The sequence below is a fragment of the Dendrobates tinctorius genome, unplaced genomic scaffold (assembly GCF_039654945.1).
Source record: "Dendrobates tinctorius isolate UK_male_01 unplaced genomic scaffold, ASM3965494v1 ptg000090l, whole genome shotgun sequence".
Taxonomy (NCBI): Eukaryota; Metazoa; Chordata; class Amphibia; order Anura; family Dendrobatidae; genus Dendrobates; species Dendrobates tinctorius.
Window position 1 is genome coordinate 2,162,684 of NW_027361758.1, and position 23,327 is coordinate 2,186,010.

General features: G+C 43.2%; 1 protein-coding gene across 1 annotated transcript in view; it reads right to left on the reverse strand.

Moving 5' to 3' along the window:
• MORN3 (MORN repeat containing 3) overlaps positions 1–23,327 on the reverse strand; it is a 45,988-nt gene that overhangs the window by 14,614 nt on the left and 8,047 nt on the right. The window contains exons 2-5 of the mRNA XM_073585985.1: positions 14,678–14,828; positions 14,176–14,333; positions 9,580–9,739; positions 7,468–7,652 (exon numbers count right to left, since the gene is read on the reverse strand). Coding sequence (XP_073442086.1) covers positions 7,468–7,652; positions 9,580–9,739; positions 14,176–14,333; positions 14,678–14,822 — 648 coding nt within the window. The 5' untranslated portion in view covers positions 14,823–14,828. The remainder of the gene's footprint in view (positions 1–7,467; positions 7,653–9,579; positions 9,740–14,175; positions 14,334–14,677; positions 14,829–23,327) is intronic.

The following is a 23,327-nucleotide window of genomic DNA, read 5'->3' on the forward strand; positions in this document are numbered from 1 at the left end:
TGTCACACACAGCGATGCGTGCTGGCCAGCGGGAGACCAGCGACCAAAGAAATGTCCAGAGTTTTCTTGCAGTGATCAGCGATACCGGCAGGTGGGCCGATCGCTGTCACACACAGCGATTTCGCTGGTGAGATCGCTGTTACGTCACAAAAGTTGTGACTCAGCAGCGATCTAGCTACCGAGATCGCTTAGTGTGACGGGGCCTTTAGAGGAGACTTAATAGCTATCTACACATATCTGAAGGGATGCCACAGTGTAGAGGGATCATCATTCTTCTCATTTGCACAAGAAGCAATTGAATGAAACTGAAAAGGAGAAGATACAGATTAGATATTAGAAAAAGCTTTTTGACAGAGTGATTAATGAGTGAAACAGGCTGCCACGAGAGGTGGGGAGTTCTCCTTTAATAGAAGGATTAATAAATAGCGAATTGCAGAACTGTGAATTCAGCTCTGTACAACTGTATAAGGAACTGTGTAAGGAGGTGGCAGAGTCAGTCAGGTGTCTCTCCCCCCCCCCACCTGTCTTACGTGCGGCACCCTGTCGTTTGCTAATGTTAGTGTAATGTGCTGTATTGTTTATGTACAGTATTGTGATTTATTTAAAATGTGTAGAAGTAGGGATAGAATAGAAGATAGTAAAGTACAATGGTGGGATTAGACTAGAGGGGGCACATTACAGATAGGGAATAGGATTAGCAGTTTAGGTCTAGTTAGCATAGGGGTTTTCCTGTTGGGAGGAGTTACAGAGCAGTGCAGCACAGAGCAGTGAGAGGAGGGCACTTCCTGGTTATGGGTCAGTGCAGTCAGGATGGAGCAGTGAACAGTGAGGAAGAACAGTCTGTCAGCCATGGGGATAAAGCTGCTATGGCAGGAAGGGGCCCCAGGCTGAGGAACGTGCAGGCAGTCCCCAGCTAGAACAGAGACCAACCCGAAGAGGATTCGGGGTCTATGACCGGGGCAGGTGAAGCTGAGATGGCGATTCTGGCACCTTTTCCTATTGAAGCCGGACCAGGGAATGGTAGGAAGCTGGTGGGCGTGGCGCATGAACGGGACGGATTATCCAGGATAGGGACAGAGATTGTCTTGAAACAAGGCAGGGATTGCCAGAAGGAGAAAGAGACTGCAAGAGAAACAGGGAAAGCTGAGGAAATGCTACTCTTTGTAGATTGTGCTGCATGTGTGATAGATACTCTACTGCTCAGTAAAGTTAAACCGCTGGAAAAGGACATTGACTTTGAAGTGGTTTGTGAAGTTCATGGATGCAGAACCAGAGTGACCACGGCTGAGGGGACTCTGGCAGTGAATGTGAGTGTTCTGCTGTGCACGCTGCACATGCAGCGGGAAATACATATTTCATCTGTGGGGCGCCAGGGTGTGGGAACAGAACAGCCAGTTGCCATTACTACCACCCTGGTCGCCCTACAATTGTACGGTATTAGTGATAGATTACTGAATTATTCATATTTTTATGTAGATTATATCCTTTAGCCAACTAGATAAACTATAGGCACTTTGATCGAAATGATAAATTATCTTTAATTTAAAAAGACAATCGGCTCAGTTTGTTTTGGTTTAAATGGAAAAAAAATATTTATTATTTGGATAGAGGCACTGGAAAACACAGCCGTGGTTTACATAACAGAAATGGTAGAAAGGTTTCCATGTCTTTTTAATTATAAACACTTAAATTGACAAGAAAAAAAAGTTTATTCTCGATATAACCGCCTGTAATTCAACCAATTTACCCTAAACTGATAATTGTTGTCTTGCACATATCTCCCATGAGTTGAAATTGCGCAAAACATGTTGGTACTATTTATGGAACGGATATTGAATACAGCATTTTGACGATATTATATGCATTGCTAGAAAATTGATCTATTTATTTACCTACGCTTTTTCATTTTTTCATAAAAGTGAATCTTCAAACTGCAGTGTTTTACATGTAGGCTATTCTGGAACATTTTCCACCCTTAGGTCTCAGTTATGATTAAAACCTGCACCAACAAAATCAGAACTGAATGTGTTCTTGTTTCTAATGTATTAGGGGCATTTTTTACTATATATATTATATATACACACAATTATATATGAGAGCCCTTTCCATTGACAGATGATAACTTATTCCGTGAGGCAACAAGTGCCATGGAGAATAGGTTTGCCTTGCAAATATTGCACGTAGTGTCGCAAACAGGATACACAGTAGACGGGGGGGAAGCAGATGGCAGATTTGACAAAACTTAGTTTACATAGTGCTTTGAAAAAGACCCAAGATGTTTATACTGAAATTATAACAGGAATATGTTCAGTTTTAGCACTTGAGCTCATAAAAGTAGAGCATTATTGTTCTTTTTAAAAGGGAAATATGGGAAATCATGAGCACTTTCATCATCCTTTTTTTTTTGTTCATATTGTACAATTTTTTTGGGCGGTTTTCCATTTAAATTTTTTGAAGTATGTTTCAAACCATAATAACCAGGCCATTTTGAGCTTACAGAAGGGCTCCAATTAAGTTTTTTATTCATTAAATGTGTGTACTACACATTTAATGAATAACACTACATGCTTGATCCATAAGTGTCTTTTACAATGAAAGCCTATGGAGCCTCAGCATGACCCGGACAGCCTGAAGAGATGTCACTGAGAAGGGTAGAATAACGGCGCTGGACACCGGAGAGAGCAGCGGTAGGTGAGTATATTAATACACTCACATTACATCACATGAATACACACACAGCAGCGTGCCACAAGTGGAGGACCCCAATCCCATTTATATATGCTATAGAGGTCTCATTTAAGTTTTAATGTGTCCCTTAGACCAGAAACAGTTTTGCACCCAAGCACATTTAGAGCATTCCTGTCGTTGCTCAAAAAGCAGAGTGAAAATATGTTGTTGCTGCATTTTCCACCAGATAGTATAATATGTCTAGGAATTGATCTGATTCTCATGCTCTGTAACTCGCCGTTCACTCCTTTTGAGTGGGCAGTTCCTCCATATCAGCATTCTGTCAGCACTATGGTTGCTGGAACTTCCCTTACCTCACTTACCAGCATGCATTGCAGTTTCCATTGTGCAGTGACTTGTCTTTTCTGAATTGAAATCCTGCCTCTCTGATATGTCTGTGTTAGGAATCTGTGTCCTGCCATACTTATGCAGAGATCCAGATCCTCACATTTGTCTCCAGAGGCTAAGTCCTTTCAGCCAGCTTCTGAGCATGCTCCTGGAATAAGCTCCCATTGGAGTTCAGGAGTCAGGTGCTCAGGTCCTGCTCCTGATTCCATTGGTTCAGCTCAGGGCTCTAGAGATTTCCGGAAGGTCCCGGTCACTATAAAAAGTGCGCATGGCTGTTCCGCCATGCGCTAGTATTTTTCATACTTGCTGCTGTGTGTTTGGTATTGGATGCTTGGACTGGTGAATGACTTATTATGAAACCCCTTCCCTCTGATATTACGATTGTGTAAGTGATTGGGCAGCCGCCAGTAGCAGCGCTAGCGCCAGCGCGCTCCAGCAATACCTTTTGCAGCAGCTAAGCGTCCTGCATTGCGCCAGCGTCTTTGCAGCGCCTTGCTTGCAGCTCCGCTCACGCCGCGCTGCGGTTGCAGCCTCCCGGGTGTTCGCAGTTGCGACACCTCGTACCTTATTTTTTACGGTAGGTCTATAGGGGATAGTCCTGGTGTTTAAGGCTTTTTCTGTGACCTTTAATACCGTGTCCACATCGCTGAAGTCTGTGACCCTATACAGACTCAGCGGTATTTATGTTTTTGTTGGCAGCTCTGTGCATATAACAGAGTCTGCTTTAGTGCACGGAGTGCAGCTAAAACCCTGTGCACATTACCGCCTGAGTGTCCTGCCTCTTTTAGCAGCGGTTACCCCATCTACCGCACGGTGGACCCCGAGCGGTGAACGCACTTTATTTTAATTTTATTTAGTGCGTTCCACCGCTCATAACAGTCTGTTTGCAGTTTGACTGTAAAGAAGACACTAGCAGAAAGGCAAAGACCTGGATGCACTTCATGTTATCAGTCTGGGTATTTCTGCTGCCAGAGACAGATTATAGGACAGGAAGAGGACAACAACTAGACAGAAGGGAGACACCTCGTGGCCAGCACTTTACGGTGCTTATTGGGCGTAACACAAGATGCTTTAACCCCTTAATGACAGCCAATACGTCTTTTTACTGACCTGAGATATAAGAGAATATCATCCCCGTACAGGTGACAATCTAGTAGCTGTCAACTCTACACTATAGCTGACAACTTGCTGTATCACAAACGATCAGTGTTGGCAACGTCCATATCTGTTTAACCCCTTAGTTGCTGCTGTCAAAAGTGACTACATCAAAAAAATGGTTAATAGATTGTGGGGGCTTCCACTTTAATCTAATTGACACACCGAGATCATGATTGTGTGATCCTGATGTTTTCCATAGCAGTTCATGGCCAAATAGCGGCCTTAGAGTCTCCCGGCTATAGCGGTCAGTTCAGAAGTTAGCGACATTTAGGTGGTAAACAAACACTTTTTCAATCCTATCATTCCACTTTGCATTAATTCCTGAAAATCACCTGAAGGGTTAATAAACTGTCCGGCAGAAGTTTTCCATATGTCAGGGGGTGCTGTTTTTAAAATTGTTTAGCGTTTGGCTTTTTCCAATATATAGGACCCCCAAAGTCACTTCAAATCTGGATAGGTCCCTCAAAAAAATACATTTTGTAAATTACCTTGAAAAAATGAAAAATTACTGCTGCATTTTTAAACCTCCTAAAAGGCTAACAAAATAAATTAGCATTTTAAAAATGGTGCTGATGTAAAGCAGACATGTGGGAAATGTTATTTACTAATGATTTTGTGTGATATGGCTATCTGGATTAAAGGGATAATCATTCAAAGTTTGAAAATTGCAATTTTTTTTTTACATTTTTGTCACATTTCTGACATTTTTTATAAATAAACACAAAACATATCAACCTAAATTCACCATTATCATAAATTATAATGTGCCCCGAAAAAAACAATCACAAAATCACTGGGATTTGTTGAAGCGTTCCAGAGTTATTACCACATAAAGTGACATTGGTCAGAATTTTACAAATTGGCCCCGTGACTAAGGGGTGAAAACAAAGTAATATACAGGTTTTCTAGTCTTTGGCCATCAGATTAACCTAACTTTACCTTAATGGCAGTGACTGGGGGATTAGCAATGAGTGGCATATTAATTTCAGCACCCAAGCTTTGTAGTAGGAGAATAAATAACCCTAAAATAATCAGCCAGCAATACTACACACCCAACTATTAGTATATTGTGTGCCTGAGCTATTTTGCTAAAATTAGATGGAAAAATCTGTCATTGGTCAAGTTTAAATCATGGACCCAGACCTTTTCAGACACCATAAATGCTACACATCTTGCAATGCCTCCTGTGCGTGAGGAGACTTGGGTCCCGATTCATGAAGGATTTTTTTTCGCCAGTTTTCTGCTGCATCTTCAAATTTTCACAATTTTTTTTTTTTACGCAACTCAAAGCTGTTCACAAACTTTGCGATTGTTGCCGTTTTTAAGTCAGTTTTGCCAATTTATTAGAATGTACTCCAGGTTAGTGGCATAAATTTTGCCAGAAATGTGCTGCACACCATGACTGGAGGTGCTCGCCAATTCTTGGGTGCACCTAAATCATCAAGTGGTGTGTGCCTCTTACTGAATTAGGTGCATCTTACACCTGCGGTCCGATCATTAAGACTGGCCAACAAAAAGATATTGCCACTAGGGTTCAAAACTTCATAGATCTTTGATCCTGGAGAAAAATGGGAGACCTAGGAAAAGCATATAATTCCACAGCAGATGTTATGCAACAACCTTGATGATGTTATGGACCAAGCAAGGGCTAAGCTAGCAGATTCAGAAGATCGATCAAGAAGTAATAACATGATGTTCCATGGTATTCACTAAAACATTGCAAGTAATGGGCTTTTTCTTTTTGATTCAGAAACTAGTGGTTTATGAGATCAAAGTCTGCCTAACCTTACATGGTAATATAAAGGATAAAACCTGATGAAAATCTGCTGAAGTTCCATAAGAGAATAGGAATGCCTCAGAATTTAAAAATCCAAAGATAGCCTAAAATCTGCCCATATTTTTCTGTTATATGAGTATAGGATTAGAAAAAACTCAGTTCTCAGGTATAGTACTGTAATTTGCAAGCAAAAAAATGTTCCAGCCAATGACTAGAGCAGTCACCACTTCACAGAGGACAATGTGTCATGATCCATGCTGGATCAGGACTGATAAAAAGCACAGGTAACCTTTTTTTTTTCTTAAGCTGTGCTTAAGTTTGGTTTTTGCCCCCCGGTGGCCATTAGGATTATTGCACTGTGGTGTCCTCTGTTCTAAGTTTGCCCCCGGTGGTGGTGAGCATCATTGCACTCTTGTTTCTTTAGTTAAGTGCACATGATTTAATGCAGGTGGGATTGCTCTGGCTCTGCTATAAAAGAGTCACAGGTGTTGCAATCAGTGTTAGTGATATTGTTCATTTCAACCATCCTTGGTGGAGGAAGGAGCTGGAGAATGTTCCTTGCAGCATTGTCTTAGCCCTGGTGTGGAAGGAGTCATAGGGGATTTCCTTGTAGCTCTGACAGAGCTTGGTGGCAGCGATTCAGGAGGAGAGCTGCATTCTGGTGGTGGACTCTGTTGCCAGGAGCAAGTGCAACAGAGTAAAGCTAAGTGGTGTTTCCCTGTTTGTGTTTTTCCTTAGTGTGTATTAGTACAGTGGTGGGCCAGTGCCTGCGCCACCCAGCTCCCTAGCAAGGGATAGGTGTAGGGTGTGCTAGGGCGACAGGTTCCTGATCGGCGCCCGGTGTTGAACCGGCATAGGGAACGTTAGGAGCATTAGGGACACTGACTCAGACGAATGCAGGAGGTCTCCACGTCCCCTTTCCCTATCGCAGGGCCCACTGTTTTAACTGTTTTCCCTTTCCCCGTGTCTTGTTGTTTGTTACCGGCCTGCGGGCCGTGTCACACAGGACAGTATCACGTGCCGCGTCTTGTTGTTTTAGTTACCGGCCTGCGGGTCGCGTCACACAGGACGGGTCATCGTGACACAATGTACCAGCAGTGGGAGATTCACAGGGTAATAATTGGGCTTGCTTATTAATTTTATCCCATAAGAAGCTATTTTTTTTAAGGCTACTTTAACTTAAGTTGACCACACATTAGATTAATGTTAGCCAAACGTGCCAATGATCTAATGTGTATGGGGACATCTTGACATTCTTTTGGTGGCAGATGTCGGGGGAGAGAAAGATCAGGCAGATGGATTACAACATGCCTGTTCCATTTGTTTTTAGGGAAGAGAAGTCACCTACAAGGAGTTGTCAGTTGAATATTTGTTTAGTCATTTCCTTTGTAGCAAAGAAAAAATTCGTAAGCTGGAGAATACACATCAGTTGAAAAGCAGATATAAACACATTTTACCTCTGGAATTGGATATTTTGTTGGATTTGATGCTTCTGCACGCCCGAGGTCCACCATAGTCCCACACTTTGGAATATCTTCTACCCATATTCCTTCATACAATTGGCCTTTGTCAAGGTAATAGAACTTTCCAGGGCCATGTTTCCTTCCTCCTTTCCAGGAACCCTCATAGCGATTTTCATTTGCTGTAAATATATGCAGAATGTTAGGAAAAGACTATAGAGCAAAGATCTCAACGCATTGGTGTGGGGGGTCTACCAACCAGCCACGAAAGGCATGGCACTAGACGGCAACCTTTACAAGTCACTTATAAAAGATGACTCTGTATCCTCCAGCAGACGTATCGCTAATAGCCCCACCTAGCAGGCCACTGCCTACTAAATGAAAAGTAAGTACCAGGACAAACTGGACCACTGAGATTTAACATTTTCCCCATTTGATGTATGTGGACAACATACAACATTTTATTAGCCAAACACTTTAACCCCTTGGTGACCAAGACAAATTTTTCAAATCTGCCATGTGTCACTTTATGAGGCAATAACTCTAGAATGTTTAAATATATCTCATTGATTTTCAGATTTATTTTTTTTTGTGATGCATTATAATTTATGACAGTGGTAAATTCAGGTCGATATGGTTTGTGTTTATTTATGAAAATACCAGAAAATTTACAAAAAGAAATAAAAATGAGCAATTTTCAAACTCTGAATGTTTATAATATCGTACCTTTATTCCAGATAGTTATGCCACCCAAAATAGTTAATAAATAACATTTACCATATGTCTACCTTACATCAACACCATTTGATTTCCTTTTATTTTGTTAAGATGTTAGAAGGTTTAAAAATGTAACAGTAATTTTTTTAGCTTATTTTTTTTAAGGAGCTATTGAGTTTTGAAGTTACTTTGGGGGAGCTACGGTATATATTGAAAACTCCCCAAAGTGATGCCATTTAAAATAACAACACCCCTGAACTTATTCAAAACTGCAGTCAGGTAGTTTGTTAACCCTTCAGGTGTTTTTCAAGAATTGACGGAAAATGGAATGACAGGAAAGAAAAATGATATTTTTACTACTAAATTAATGCTAACTTCTGAACAGGCCACTTATAGCCAGCAGACCCTAGGGGCATTACTTGGCCTTGGATCGCTATGGCGACTATCAGGACCACACAAATGTGATTTAAGGGTGCTGACGGGGTTAAAGAGAGAGCCCCATGCTCTGTTAACCATCTAGATACCAAGGTCACTATTGATATCCTTATCTACAGGATTAGATGGCCAGGCCTGGTGGCAACATCGATTGTTGCTGATGCAGCAAGCTGTCGGCTATAGTGTACAGCTGCTGCTTTTTCACGCGTCGTCGGGAGATGCTACTCTCTTTTATCTTAGGTAAGTATTAAGGCATTGGTGGTCAGTGAGGGCAATTTTCATTTTAAAATTACAGAATGTGAAAATATATTTAAATTTCATTCATGGCAGCTGCCTCAAAATGGAAAAATATTATTTTGGAGAGAGGTAATAGCATTCACTCGACTCCCAGTTCATAAAAGTTTGAGGAGCCCAACCATCTGCTCACACCTTATAATTTCATTTGTCTAATTAATTTCTAAAAATTACAGGGAATCTGTCATCAGGTTGATGCTTCTCTTTCTGAGATCATCATGAAATGAGGACAGAGGTATGTCCCTAACTGTGTTTTTTTTTTTATAGTAGGTTTGATCAAATTACTGTTTGATCTGCTGCAGCTCTGCTGTACCTTTAAGTGATGAGCTTTGTATAACCCTTGCTGAAACTTTTGATTGACAGCTTACGGCCTATATTTTGCATAGACAACAAACTGACAATCAATAGTGTGGGGTAGGGATAATAGGTGCTCTGGGCTACATAGCAAGAGATCAGTGAGAGGACTAGCAGAGCTGCAGTAGAAAAGACATTGAGTTATCAAAACCACAGCAAGAAGCCCAGGGAGTGTCCCAGACTTGGAATCAGAGTTCCTTCTCCTGCTCTCAGATGGTCCAACATAAACCTGGAGACAAATTCTCTTTAAATGCAAATGTACTTTAAATATTAGAAGATAATGTGTTCTAGAATAAAAATAAGATGTACCTAACCGTAACATCCCTTGGCCACCGTATTTATCTTCACTCCATTCTCCTTCATAAATATCTCCATTAGCAAAATACATTCTGCCCCAGCCACTTCTTTGTCCAGTTTTCCAGTCGCCTTCATAATACTCTTTATTTGTGAAGAAATAAGTCCCGTAACCCTGAAAAAATAAAAGTAGCATATGCTGGTAATTTCCTATAGCATGAGATGTAGATGAGAAGGGTTAAGGTACTGTCACACTAATCGATATCGCTATAACTTGTGACGTTATAGCGATATTGCTAGCGATATCGCTGTGTGTGATACTTACCTCCGACCGGCTCCTCCGCTGTCCATCGCTGATCGCTCGAGAACGTCCTGGACCGTTTCTCGTCGTCAGCTTCCTGCGGCACTTCCTATGGAGAGACAAGCGACGAACGTGGAGCCGGGCGGGAGGACGTCAGGATCGCCTAGTGTGACAGGTAAGTAGCGACCCCCGTCCCCAGCGATGTCGCTGGTGAGATCTTCCTGTGTGGCAGCTCACTAGCGACCACTTAGCCATGTACCAGCGATCCTGACCGCGTTATATCGCTGGTTGGGATCGCTGGTACATCGCTAAGTGTGACAGTACCTTTACTCCTGCATATGATTGATAAGTTATGTTCTGTTCCATCAGATTTATGTTGCCTTGGGGTAACAGCAAACAGGGTGGATTTGTCAGTGGCAACTTTGCTGCCGATTTTGTTGCTTAGGCCTACTTCACAAGTCCGTGTGAAACACCTACGTGAAAAAATGATACCGGTGTCATCAGTGCTTTCCATCAGTGTGTCATCGGTGTGTCATCAGTTTGTCATCAGTGCCTTCCATGTGTCCGTTTTTACCATCAATGTGTCATTAGTGTTTTTCTGGGATGGATAAACAAAGAAAGAAATTACAAAGCTTCTCCTATAATTTGCAATTTTAAACGCGGACATCACAAGGATGCCAGCCGTGTGCTGTACGTGTTTTTCAAGGACCCACAGACTATTATTGGTCCTTGTCATCAGCGCTGCTGGAAACTGACATATCTCCATGTGTTTTGCATGGACACATGGTAAATGTAAAAACACGGAATTGTGCATCATAGGTTATTATGGGTACATGTAGTATCCGTGAAAAAAAAAAAAAAAGGATGCCAGACCTAATGAAAACACGGACGTGTGAAGGAGGCCTACAGCACAGTGACTGTTTGGGAATATCCACATGTGAGACATACACATTTTGTCATGGATATTGCTGCAGCAATAAATTCTGCACAAAAAAGTTTCATGCCGTGGAATTTAAAGTCCAGACTTCATGCCAATTTCTGCATTTGAATATTTATCCAATTTGTTAATGACATCTTTAAATCTAATGCAATCTAACATGAAATAAAAAAAAAACAACAATCTTTCACTGATGACATTACAAATTAAAAAATCTGCACCAAATACGCTACGTGTGCATTTGCTAATAGGTGGGAACAGATAGTATACATAACTATTCTAACTAGTAAAATAAGGGAAACCTCTGTAAAATTCAAAAGACAAAGTGATCCGTTCAGTTCAGCTGTATTGTGGCCTGTTGACAATAAATCTATTCTAGATCTGTCAAAAAGGAGGAGGCTTTGATGCTTTTGTGGATAAAGCCTTAAATGTGTTGTCCAGTTACAAAAAAGTTATCTCCTATCCATAGGACAGGTAATAATCAGTTGATCGCACTCAGGGATGAACTAGGACTGAAATTCAGCCCTGGCATTTGAAATTACACAGGCTAATGATGTCCCTGCCCCCGAAACCCAGATGGTGATCTATTACTAATATTACCCTGCCTGGAGGAAAACAAGATTTCCTACAAGACCAATACTTCTAATAATACCAATAATATTACTATTTAAGATTAAATAATTATAATGTTAAAATAATAATATTGCAATATGACAAACAAATACCAAGAAACTATAAACATATATTACCAGCATATACGGTATTGATAATACCACCATACTGATTGTTAAACGGGTGTATGTAACGTCAGACTTCTGAATCCTCATAGTGCACACTGTGAGGATTCTCCGGTGCCGGCATTGGGAGCGGCCGTTATGTGACCACGATTTTCACACCTCCGGCCACATTCTGACCAATTGTACTCGGCTTTGCTAATTTCACTTGCATTGAGCTATGCCGTCCAGTTAGCACATGACCGCATATGCAAATCTCATACTTGTGGTAACATGATCAGGGGCATAACTGCAGTAGGTGCGAGGGTTGCAATTGCACCCGGGCCCTGGAGCCTAGGGGACCCAAAAAGTCTCTTTGGTCTATATAAAAAGACCAATGCTATTAAAGACTTGCAATAATTGTGGGCCCCATTAGAGCTTTTGCTTTGAGGCCCATGCTGTTCAAGTTCCACCACTGCACATGATTACCAGCTCCCAGCACCAGCAGCGGAGAATCCTCACAGCGCACGAGCTCTGGGAGAATTAAGAAGTCAGCAGTCACATAGAGTCACTGCAGACTCTAACTTCAAGCTTGGAAACTACTGTGACCAAAAACACTGTATGAAGACTGATATTACTGCCATACGGTGACCATATAATGGTGATATCAGTCTTACACCAGAACTCTGCAGATCATATATGAGTATATTGTGCAGGTTCTATCATGTCACAGTCAAAGAAGAATACATGTCCCAACATTTTAGGAAATGTACTGCAGTGGCTTCCTTAGAGGCAAAATAACTGTCTAAGTGGTCTCACTCTCTGATACCCCTTTCATGACCCCCATAGAGTATTATGCCCCCATAAAGTATGATGACCTCACCCAGTATGATTGCCTTACAAACCTTACACAAAGTATGATGTCCCACAGCACTCCACAAAAGATTGTCACCACAGCCTCCCATACAGTATGAGAGGCACCACAGACCCCCACACAGTATGATGTTCACCACAGGCCCCTATATAAAGTGTGATATCCACCAAACTCTCTCATACAGTATGAGGACCCCACTGCCCCCCATACAGTATAATGGTCACCACAGCCAGAACATAGTATAACATACCCCATAGATCTCCACACAGTACAATGTCAACCAAAGCCATCACACACAGTATGATGTCCACCACAACCACCCTACACAGTAAGATAGATAGTCCCTCCTCAGTATCATAGATCCCCCAAGGTTTCCCATAGCTCCAATACTGTATGACGGTCACCCCACAGTCCCCTATATTATGATGGTCCACATTACAGCCCCCCATATAGTATGATGGTTCCTCCAACACCCCCCATATAGTATTATGGTCCACCTCAGAACCCCCATATACAGTAGTATGATGGTCCCTCCAACAGCCTCCTATATAGTATCATGGTCCCCCCAACACCCCATCCATATAGTATGATGGTCAACCTCACAGATCCTTTTATATTATCATGGTACCTCTCACAGCCCCTATACAATATGATGGTACCCCCAACAACCCTCCATACAGTATGATGTTTAACCTCATAGCTCCTATATAGTATGATTGCCCACATCACAGCCCCCTAAATAGTATGATGGTCCACCTCACATCTGTATGATGGTCACTTCACAGCCTACCATACAGTACGATGGTCCCTTCAACAGTCCGCTTTATAGTAAGATGGTCCCCCCAACAGACGTCCATATAGTATGATAACTCATCTCATAGCCTCTTATAGTGTCACGGTCCACCCCACAATCCCCCATATAGTATGATGGTCCTCCTAACAGCCCCCTATGTAGTATGATGGTCCCCCAACAGTACACTATATAGGATGGTGGTCCAATCCACAGCCCCTTATATACTATGATGGTTCAACTCACAGCGCTCTATATAGTGTGAGGGTCCCCCACAACCCCCCCAAAAAACAAACTATACTTTCCTAATCCAAACAGCTCATCCTCCACAGCGACAATCTCCTTTTCTATTCATTCTCGCAGTGGATGCTGGCGGCACGATGCAGTGACGTCATTGATCCGCCGATGACCCCTGTTGGTGCTGGCCTCCAGCAGATCGCAGACAGAGGAGATGCCCACAGCCTGCTGGGGTAAGTGATGGAGCCAGCTACTTTGTACTCAGTCACAACTGTTAACAGTATCAGCGTCTTGAAAATGCAGATTCAAATAACAATGCAGCAGACAAGGTGGCCCACGACCAGACAGGCCCTTCTGGCATTTGCCAGAATTGCCAGATGGCCAGTCCGGCCCTGCCCGCACCAATAAGCAGAACAGGGAAATTTTGTCCGCATCAGAATGGGGCATCAGTGTACATGCCTGACCTGTGCGCCATTCACTACCTATGGGACTGCCGAGTTATGTGTTAATTTTTTTCTAGCAGCCCCATAGTCAAAAAGGAGCGACAATCGGGTGTCAGGCCTGCCACACCTTTTTATATTTTATAATGAAGATAGAAGTTACCTGTCAGGGATTCAAATTCCCCAATCCGCCAATCGGTGCAAGTCCCAGTGAGTTATTAGCTGTCGTGAAGATAGGGGAAAACTTTATTTTTAACTGGACAACCCATTTAAATGTATTGTTTCTATCTTATTTCTTTGTGTAAAAAAAGGAACATACATGTTTTTTGTCATTCTTCCAGCTTCCAGAATACACCTTTACATATTGTCCAGTGTTGGGGTCTTGCACACTGTATGTCCCAAAGCCGCTTCTTTTTCCACATTTCCATTCTCCTTCATAAACAGAGTTGCTGCTTTTCCAAACAAAAGTACCTTTGCCTAAAATATCACAATTTAAAAGAAGATATTAATGTACACAAGTGAAAAGTTTTGCAATAAACATTTGTTTGCTCAGCAGGAAAATATTCTGGGGTACCAAATAAATATTATGAATATGGCAGGTAAGAGCAATGTAGAAAATGATGGATGTTGACGCTATTGTGGAGATGCATGAAAATAATTGTAAAAGTCCTGGAGCCATTTCTCACAGCAGCCAATAACGCTACATTGCTCTTTCTGCAATATGAGCAGTACTTCTTGCTCACTGCTACTTTAGTTTTCCTTTATTTTGGTTTTCTAACAGCATTTACAAGAGTAAGTGTTGTACACATTTCTTGACTCACCATGCTTTTGGTTATTTAGCCATTCTCCTGTATATTGATCTCCATTCACACTGTAAACTGTGTGCCTCTGTCCAGACTTCTGTGCTTTTCTGTCCCAGTCTTTCCATGGTAGCTCAATGTTTCTGGGGTATTTTATAAAAGGCATCAGCGCCTGAAATCACAATCAAGTGTTAGCTCTGCAGTTGGTCTTGAAATATCAACCACAAGAAGTCCTACAACAATTAAGGTACTGTCACACTTAGCGATGTACCAGCGATCCCGACCAGCGATATGACGCGGTCAGGATCGCTGGTGCATCGCTAAGTGGTCGCTAGTGAGCTGCCACACAGGCAGATCTCACTAGCGACATCGCAGGGGACGGGGGTCGTTACTTACCTGTCAGACTAGGCGATCCTGCGTCCTCCCGCCCGCGTCCACGCGTCGCTCGTCTTCACAGCAGGAAGCCCCAGCAGGAAGCTGACAACGAAAAACGGTCCTGAACGTTCTCGCGCGATCAGCGATAACCAGCAGGGGAGCCGGTCATAGGTAAGTATCACACACAGAGATATCGCTAGCAATATCGCTATAACGTCACTAGTTATAGCGATATTGCTAGCGATATCTCTTAGTGTGACTGGCCCTTTAAGAAGCAGACAACATCAAGAGAGCCATAGATTTGAAAATAAAAGATAAACTTTTATTGATAAATGCTTAAAAATATAGGTACAAGACAATATTTGTTGGAAATACCCAGTAGAGGGCACCAAACCATTGACCTACTGTACAATGAAAAATTCCAGGAAAAGAAATTATTTACTGGTAGAAAGATATATACATTTTTAGTGATCAAAAACATGATCAATATAATATTTTTGCAAAAAAGAGGGCAATACTTATAAATGTAATCAGATCTAACCAGGTATATTTACAAGTCTAATGGCAATCCATACAGTTTCCCAAAGAATAAAAAAAAGAGAAAGCCTTGGTGCTTATAGTGAAGCTGGTAGTCCTACACATAAGAGTAAAGCCACATGCATATCCTGTCAAAATAATTACCTGGATTCAATGATGAGAAAATATATAGGTGGTCTGGTGATGTCCCCCTCGCCCCGACGCGCGTTTCTCTCTCTAGCTTCTTCCGGGGCCGTGAAATATGTTGTTTGTACTGTAATTTACCTTTTATGGGTACGTTATAGACACATATGGGTATGTTTACACAGGTCAAATACACTGAATATTACAATAAAAGCGCCATGCGGTTTGCAAAAGGTCATCCACATGCTGCTAAAAAAAAATCATGTAAATCGACTGGTGTTGTGGATTTGATATCCACATCATGTCATTTTAGGCTGTGGCTTGTCACTGCAAGTTTCACCTTTTGCAATGTAATGGGTAAAGTCTGCGGTAAATCTGCAGCACATAATTTCTGCACAATTTGCTGCCCCTGTGGATTTGCTAAACATTTTCTGTTGTGTAAGTTCTGCAGCAAGTATGGATGTACCCTAAGAGCTCTGCTGACTAGAACTGGAAAAAGGAAGAAGGCAACAATTTAAGCTTTTGATTGGCATATAGCACCGATTAAAAGTTATAAGTGTAGGTGAACAAGTGTTTGAGGTTAAAGAGGCAATACAGAATAGTGTTGTAAACTTGTGTAAAACAGTTTTGAATAGTCTCAGACGTTGTGTGCAACACAGAGATGTGCAGAAACATTTCAACTTTTAGGCTGGGTTCACACATGGCGTTTTTTTCGTGTTTCCGCGGCGGTTTTTACCGCACGATTTTGCCGCGAAAACGCGAAAAATAAGCATCCCATGCATTCCTATGGGATTCCGCAATGCTGTGCTAATACTGCGGTTTTTACCACGGCGGAATTGCTTCGCGGTAAAAAACGCAGCATGCTCATTAATTTTGCGGAATCGCGGTGATCCTGCACCCATAGGAATCCATTGTTCTGCTTACTTTCCGCATGTGTCTGTGCACACCATGCGAAAAGTAAGCAGAACATTTGCGGATGGTACCCACGGTCCGGAGGAGAGGAGACTGTCCTCCGGGCTTTGGGTACCATATCCCTGTAAAAAAAAGAATTTAAAATAAAAAATATTGTTATTCTCACCTTCCGACGTCCAGCGCAGCCTTCCCGCCTCTCTTCACGCTCACGGTCCCAGTAAGCCTTTGCGAGCGATGACATCCGTTCTCGCGGGATTGCGAAGTCTCACGGTCATTCGCGCGACATCATCGCGAATGACCGCGAGAAGTCGCGATCCCGCGAGAACAGACATCATGGTGGTAATTGTCGCAAAGGATTACTGGGACCGGGAGCGTCGAGAGAGGCGGGAAGGCTGCGCGGGACGTCGGAAGGTGAGAATAACAATATTTTTTATTTTATTATTATTATTTACATTCTATCTTTTACTATTGATGCCGCATAGGCGGCCTCAATAGTAAAAAGTTGGTCACACTCGTCAAACACTATGTTTGACGAGTGTGACCAACCTGTCAATCAGTTCTCCAAGCGATGCTGCAGATCGCTTGGAAAACGCTAGCAATTCTGCAAGCTAATTACGCTTGCAAAATGCTAGTTTTTCTGTGGGAAAATCTCGGAAATTTAAAATGCGATTTTCCCGCGGAATGGAATTCCAGAACTCTCGCGGTAATTTCCGCGAGAGTTCCGCTACGTGTGAACCCAGCTTTACAATTTTCACTCCAGTTTTAGGCATAAAAATTATCAAAGCTAGGGCAGGACAGGATGTAGCCAAGGCCGTAATAACCGCGGTCACAAGCGTTGGCGTGCACATGACTGGAGCACATGGAAGTGATGTAATGCTTTCCCGTCGCTTGCTTGCTGAAGTCAGCTGTCAGCTTCAGAAGAGGACAGTACACGGCGTGGGAGTGGAAGGAATGTAGGTATTTTATTTTTTTATATTATATTAAATGGATGATTACGGGTGTACATTATATTATATGAAGAATATGGGCTGTGCAGTATACTAATATTGGGGACTATGGGCTTTGCATTATACAGTATATGGAGAAGCATTACACTATAAGGAGGGCTATGGGCTATGCATTATACTATATGGAGGACTATGTGCTGTGCATTATACTAAATGGAGAACTATGCGCTATGCATTATATTATATGAAGGATATGGGCTGTGTATTATACTAATATGGAAGATTATGGGCTTAGCATTATACAGTATGTGGAGGCGCATTATACGATATGGAGATCTATGGGCTGTACATTATATCATATGAAGGATATTTATTTATTTTACTCGTTTATATAGTGCCACTAATTCCACAGCGCTTTATAGACATTATCAGTACTGTCTCTATTGTGGCTCACAATCTAATTTTCTCTATCGGTATGTCTTTGGAGTGTGGGAGGAAACTGGAGTACCCAGGGGAAACCCATGTAAACACGGGGAGAACATACAAACTTTGGGCTGTTGTTATATTGAGTGGAGGACTATGGGCTATGCATTATATTATATGAAGGATATGGGCTGTGCATTATACTGTACTATATGGAGGACTATGGGCCGTACATCTAATATATAAAGCTGAATGTGTGCGTGTGTGTGTGTGAGTGTGTATGTTTGTATGTACGTATGTATGTATGTCCGGGATTGGCATCTGCACCGTCGCAGCTACAGTCACAAAATTTTGCAGTCACACGTCTGGACCCCGAGAGCGTCATAGGCTATGTTGTAAGGTGAAATTTTAACCCCGCGCGTTCAAATTCACCAAACAATTTTGCCCCTAGGTACATAATGGGGAAAAAGTGTATGTATGTATGTATGTGTGTGTGCATGTCCGGGATTGGCATCTGCACCGTCGCAGCTACACCCACAAAATCTTGCACAGTCACACGTCTGGACCCCGAGACCGTCATAGGCTATGTTGTGAGGCGAAATTTTAACCTCGCGCGTTCCAATTCACCAAACAATTTGGCCTATTATTCTTATCATTTCTATGGTGTTATCGTCCTTCTGTAAAGCTGGAAATAACACAATTTATTACCGTGCCAACACAGACCACCCTCTGACACAGACTGCAGGGGGAGCCCAGTATCACACAGGATAGGATTAGATACACAGCTCAGCAGTCAGTATCACACAGGAGAGGATTAGACACATGGCTCAGCAGTCAGTATCACACAGAAAAGGATTAGTTACACAGCTCAGCAGTCAGTATCAATTCAGGAATTCCCGTGGAAATTTCCCCAGCAATTCTGCAATGTATGCACACAGCCTAAGGCTACTGTGGTGTAATGACCACTGTGTCCACTAGGGGGCGCTGTGTGGATGTCCCAAGAGAACGGATGAGTGGCAGAATCCTGAAGGATAGTTATGTATCTCAAAGTGGGTGGCTTTGAGATGGAGACATGTGTATGTGTGATCAGCAATATCATTGCTGAGGTGTTGTTTCTAAGGGTAAGGGAGAAGTCTTCAGGTAACTAGAGAGATGGGCGGGTTCTGGTTACCTACAAATCCACCCAGGGGTGTGTCTGAAAACGCTTATAGTAAAAGGCTTTGGAAGTGTGTGAAGGACTTGTGATGAGGTTATAGCCATGTGACCCAGTGGGCGTGGCTACAGACCATATAAGGTGGCCAGGGTAGGTCACAAGGGTGAATGCTGGGACCTGATTGGTCCAGTTTGGAAGGTCCTGTGAGGAGAAGGATCTCCTGGCTAACAGCCTGTGGAGCGGCTGTGTGTGTAATGGCGGCCAGCGTCTGAGAGTCCCTGAGGACTGAGTGGATGTCTGCAGCCTGGAGAAACAGCCATATGGGAACCTTGATGTGGGTGAGATAATCCTGGGGCTAAATAGCCTGTTTAATGGACGCTATGCTGTAATGTGAAGCATATAATGGACGCTACACTGTTGTATATTGCTGCTGTGTTTTATGATGGTGAATAAACCTCACGGACTGATATGGTTTTATGGAAAACCCGTACCGGATGTGATTTATTCGCTGCCAAGCGAGTGTACCCCGACCTTGTATGACAGCGCTACCTCACACTACGTTCACACGTAGTGGAACTCTCGCGGAAATTACTGCGAGAATTCCGAATTCCATTCCACGGGAAAATCTCATTTTAAATTACCGCGATTTTCCCGCTGAAAAACAAGCATTTTGCAAGCGTAATTAGCTTGCAGAATTGCTAGAGTTTTCCAAGCGATCTGTAGCATCGCTTGGAGAACTGATCGACAGGTTGGTCACACTCGTCAAACATAGTGATTGACGAGTGTGACCAACTTTTTACTATTGAGGCTGCCTATGCGGCATCAATAGTAAAAGATAGGATGTTAATAATAATAATAAAAAATATTGTTATTCTTGCCTTCCAGCGTCCCACGCAGCCTTCCCGCCTCTCTCCACGCTCCCAGTCTCAGTAATCCTTTGCGAGCATTACCGCCGATGACATCCGTTTTCGCGGGATCGCGACGTCTCGTGGTCATTTGCGATAACGTCGCGCGAATGGACGTCATCGCTCGCAAAGGATTACTGGGACCGGGAGCGTGGAAAGAGGTGGGAAGGCTGCGCGGGACGCCGGAAGGTAAGAATAACAATATTTTTTATTTTAAATTCTATTTTTTATAGGGATATGGTACCCAAAGCCCGGAGGACAGTCTCCTCTGCTCCGGACCGTGGGTACCATCTGCAAATGTTCTGCTTACTTTTCGCATGGTGAGCACAGCCATATGCGGAAAGTAAGCAGAACAATGCATTCCTATGGGTGCGGGATTGCCGCGATTCCGCTAAATTAATGAGCATGCTGCATTTTTTACCGCAAAGCGATTCCGCCGCGGTAAAAACCGCAGCATTAGCACAGCATTGCGGAATCCCATAGGAATGCATGGGATGCTTATTTTTCGCGGTGAAAACGCGAAAAAGCCGCCACGTGTGAACATAGCCTTACAGTTTCAGCAAAAGGGATAGGATTTATAGAAATCTCATGCCCACTGTGCATTCTTTTTTACGCTGTGTAAACAGACATCCAGCGCATTTTTTAAATCCGCAACATGTAAATTTCTCTTTGGCGTATGCATTAGATGTAGAAAATTTGCAGGTAAAAAAACACAGCTTCAAAAGCGCAATAAAAACGCATGTAAAAAAAAAACCAGATTAAAAATGCAATGAAAAAATTAAAGTAACCTAACTATAGGTGCAGAAAATCTGTACCATCAAAACTCACCAAATACTCATTGTGGTAACATTTAGGCTACATTCCCAAAATGAGCTTTTGGTGCGTTTTTGATGCTGCGTGAAAGACGCAGTGTCTAACAGTTCTAGCAAAATGGATAGGATTTATAGAGATCTCATGCCCGCGGTGCTTCTTTTTAATGCTGCGTAAACTCACCTGCGGTGCACCCTGACCAATGTTAATCTTTGAGCTCTTGCTCATCTGTGTGTTTTTTTTTTTTCTCAGCTGAAATTGGACTGAGAAAAAAAATACAGCATGCTGCGATTGCCCTCGTATCTCGGACGAGACTCGCCAATGCAAGTCAATGGTTGAGGGGGGGAAAAAAAAAAAAAAAATCGCATGGCACTTGAACCATGCAAGTGCCATCTGATTTTTACACACCGGTGTCCCTTGAAAAGCGAGAAATTCATCTGCCACGTACAGTAAAATCACAGCTGACCCAACAATATCATTATTAGGTTAGCAATGGGGATGTCTTAGGCCTGTTTCACACATCCGTTATTTGCCATCAGTCAAAATCCGCCAATTTTTTTTTAAAAAAACAGATCCGCCAAAAAAGGGGCGGATCCGTTTTTTCCCCATAGACTTACATTATTGGCGGATCTTGACTGACAGTCGTCCGTCCTACCCGTTTTTGTACGGATCCGTCAAGATTTTAGCGGCTCCTGGGCGGATGAGACGGACCCTGCAACGTTTTTTCTCTGACGGACCGTCAGTTTAAACCGCGCATGCCTGGAATCATAGCCCCGGGAAGCATTTTAACCCATTACTGCCGTCGCGGGAGCCTCTAAAATCTCTCTCACCATCGCTCCCGCCGTCTCCTCACCCGAGCTCCGACCTCCCGCGACATTGCGAGCTCCCCCCGGCACATGTCTTCCTGCGACCCTGTTCTCTTCTCGCGGTTCCCCCGGCACTTGTTTTCCCCGGCACATCGGCTGTTTTTTTTTTTTTTTGTAAAAGCGCAGTTCCTTTTACATTCCTAGATCGGCGGATCCGGTCATATCAATGGTCCGGTGGCACCTTTTGGTGTCTCGACGGATCCTTTTTGGCGGATGGCAACTGACAGGTTAAAACGTATGTGTGAAACAGGCCTTATAGACGCCTCTCCTTTACTGACCTTTGAGCTTGATATCTCCTGACAATATAAACATCAACTCAGAGGCGTACCTGGGGGGGGGGGGCAGCCGGCAGGGAGGTGCATTCGGGTCGCCTAAGGCCTGTTTCACACGTCTTTTGTGTCAGTTGTAATCCGCCAAAATGGCGGAAAACGGATCCGCCTGCGTACGGACATCAACGTGTGCCACCGGACCGTTTTTTTGACGGATCCTGTGAAGGAAGAAATTTAAAGGAACCGCTGTCTCGGGGGAGAGAGAGAGAATTTTTTTCTCAGCCGCCAGATCGGGATTCTGCTGGGCATGCGCAGTGTAAAGTGCGTATCCGGCCAGCCAGAAAAACGTTGCATTGTCTGTCCAGCCTTGTCAGTGGACGCCAAAATCTGGCGGATCCGCAAAAAAACGGATCTAACGGATGGCCATCTGTCAAGATCCGCCGGTAATGCAAGTCTATGGAGAAAAAAACGGATCCGCCAAAAAAAATGGCGGATCCGGTTTTTTTGCAAAACGGCGGATCTTGACTAATGGAGACAAACAGAAATGTGAAGCAGGCCTAATGTGGCGGTCCACAGTGTCTCCCACGGCGGCATTCTGCCACCCCCTGGACTGGGAATCGGCTGTTCTCTGTACCGGCTGTTAGCTGGCACAGAGAAGCTGCAGTGCGCCGGCTCCCAGGAATCACTTGCACTTGCGTCTTACAGCTCAGAGTGATGCGAGCAGCGTGATCAGATCATGTGAACATGCTGCTGACGTCACTCGCCGCCCTGCAGAAGCGCACATTGGTGGTAAGTGCTCCAGTGGAGCTGAAAACATCAAAGATTAAGTGCATGGGGGAAGATTTAGCTTGGGAAATTTAATGTATGTGGGGAGATTTGGAGTGGGGATGGGGGATTGAATGTGTGTGGAGAGATTTGGAGTGGGGATGGGGGGAGATTTGGAGTGGGGATTGCGGAATTTAATATATGGAGGAATTTAATGTGTGAATGGGGAATTTAATGTGTGGGGGGAGATTTGGAGTGGGGATGGGGGATTTAATGTGTTGGGGAAGATTTAGCTTGGGAATGGGGTATTTAATGTGTGGGGGAGATTTGGAGTAGGGATGGGGGCATTTAATATGTGGGGAGAGATTTGGAGTAGGGATGGGGCATTTAATATGTGGGGGAGATTTGGAGTAGGGATGGGGCATTTAATATGTGGGGGGAGATTTAATATATGGGGAGAGATTTGGAGTGGGGATGGGAGATTTAATATGTGGGGAGAGATTTGGAGTGTGGATGGGGGAAATTTAATGTGTGGGAGGAGATTTGGAGTGTGGATGGGGGAATTTAATGTGTGGGAGGAGATTTG